The following is a 1,925-nucleotide window of genomic DNA, read 5'->3' on the forward strand; positions in this document are numbered from 1 at the left end:
AGGAAACAGGAAGCGGCGCGAACCAGAACAAACAAAAGAGTCTACTTTATATGACCGCATTCGAGCAGAGAGCCAATCAAAACCCTCTGATAATGTGACCAATGTGGAGAGTCTACTGACCGACGAAGAGATGCAGATACTGAGCAAAAGGGCCAAAAACATCCAAGAAAATAAAGCTATGGTACTATATTATTTAATATTTTTATAATATATATATATATATATTTCTTTTAATAAAATATAATTCAAAACAGCATTTTCATATATATTTTATAACTAATAATAGCAATGCTTGTTTTTTTCATTCATTTTGTTTTAAAAATAATATATTTGTAAATACCATTTAAAACATATTTTGCACATATTTGTAACTAATAATAATATTTTTACTTTAATTTTGTTTAAAAATGTTTCTTTTTTTTTTAAATAAAATAATTCAAAACAGCATTTCTCATATATATTTGTAACTAATAATCATAATATTAATATTTTTACATTTTCTGAATTCATTTGTTTTAAAATAATTATCATTTTTAAAAATAAAAATATAACAACAGAATTTTCAGAACAGAAACTTCAAATTTGTTTTAAAATATGTATTTTTTAAATAGTTTTTTTTAATAAAATAATTCAAAACAGTATTTTTGTCAAATATTTTTACATTTTTAATTAATTTTGTTTTAAAATAATATAATTTATAAAAATATAATACGATGCAAAACAGCATTTTCATATGTATTTGTTACCTGCTAATATTTTTTTCTTTAATTTTGTTTTAAAAGGTTTTTCTAATAAAATACAATTCAAAAGAGCATTTTTCATATTTGTAACTAATAATAATTTTCCGTTTTAACTTTTTTAAATTATATTTGTAATAACATTTTTATCAGATATAGTTCATAACAGCATTTTTTCATTTTTAACAATAATATATAATTTTTTTTTTTTACTTTTTTAAATGTTGTTTTAAAGTAGTATTTATAATATATGTTTAAAATATAATATTAATTAAAAACGGTCTTCATTTATATTTGTAATATTTAATATGATATTAAGTATAATATTAATTTATAGCAGTATTTTCATGTATTTGCAACATTTATTCGTTTTAATATAATATTGATGCAAATTCTGTTTATTTTTAGTCCATTCTTTCATAATATCTTGGATGTTTACGTTGACTTAAACTCTTTTCCTGCAGCTTGCAAAGCTTTTTGCAGACTTGAGTTCTTTGCCTGAGCTTCCTTCTAAGACGACACCTACGGTGAGATCCCACAATCCCCTGCACCAATGCTCTGCTTTCTCTTCATATCTAACCAGTTCAACGACGTTTACTTTGTACTGATGGTCTTTCTGTGCCCTGAATAGAAAAGAAAGAAGCAGTCCACCCCGAAACGCTGTTTTTCAGAGGTTCAGGTCGAGAGACGAAACCCGGGCCGCAAGGCCAGACCCCCGGAGCATTTCGGGAAAGAGGTGGAGGAAAACCCGGCTCCTCCGAAGAGAGAGAGCGGAGCGATCGACATCAAGCGGCTGATGGAGGCAAGAGATGCAGAGAACACTGAACCAGTTTCATCTGAACTTACTGTAGAGACAGCACCAAAAACTTCTATTAAAATATCATTTATGTATTTATTATTATCATTAATTTTTTGAATATATATATATATATATATATATATATATATATATATAACAAAATTTAGAAAATATACTATTTCAACTAGTAAACTGAAATGAAAAAGCTGAACAGACATTTAAAAAAAACAAAAAAACAAAAAAAACTGAACTATTTTAGTTAATAAATAAAATCTAATTATTAGATAAAAAACTAAAAGAAAAATTACAAATAAGTTAAAGTACTAAAATTTTTATTTTTAGTGCATTATCCTTTCCTGAATCATAAAAAGGTAAAAAAGAAAAATAGT

The 1,925-nt window shown here is 25.2% G+C and overlaps 1 protein-coding gene across 1 annotated transcript in view; it reads left to right on the plus strand.

Annotated features, from left to right (window-relative positions):
• Nucleotides 1-1,925, plus strand: part of cdca7b (cell division cycle associated 7b) — a 10,482-nt gene that overhangs the window by 3,040 nt on the left and 5,517 nt on the right. The window contains exons 5-7 of the mRNA XM_016507103.1: nt 3-181; nt 1,202-1,264; nt 1,369-1,539. Coding sequence (XP_016362589.1) covers nt 3-181; nt 1,202-1,264; nt 1,369-1,539 — 413 coding nt within the window. The remainder of the gene's footprint in view (nt 1-2; nt 182-1,201; nt 1,265-1,368; nt 1,540-1,925) is intronic.

The sequence above is a fragment of the Sinocyclocheilus anshuiensis genome, unplaced genomic scaffold, assembly GCF_001515605.1.
Source record: "Sinocyclocheilus anshuiensis isolate Anshui unplaced genomic scaffold, SAMN03320099.WGS_v1.1 scaffold1590, whole genome shotgun sequence".
In the NCBI taxonomy this organism is placed as follows: domain Eukaryota; kingdom Metazoa; phylum Chordata; class Actinopteri; order Cypriniformes; family Cyprinidae; genus Sinocyclocheilus; species Sinocyclocheilus anshuiensis.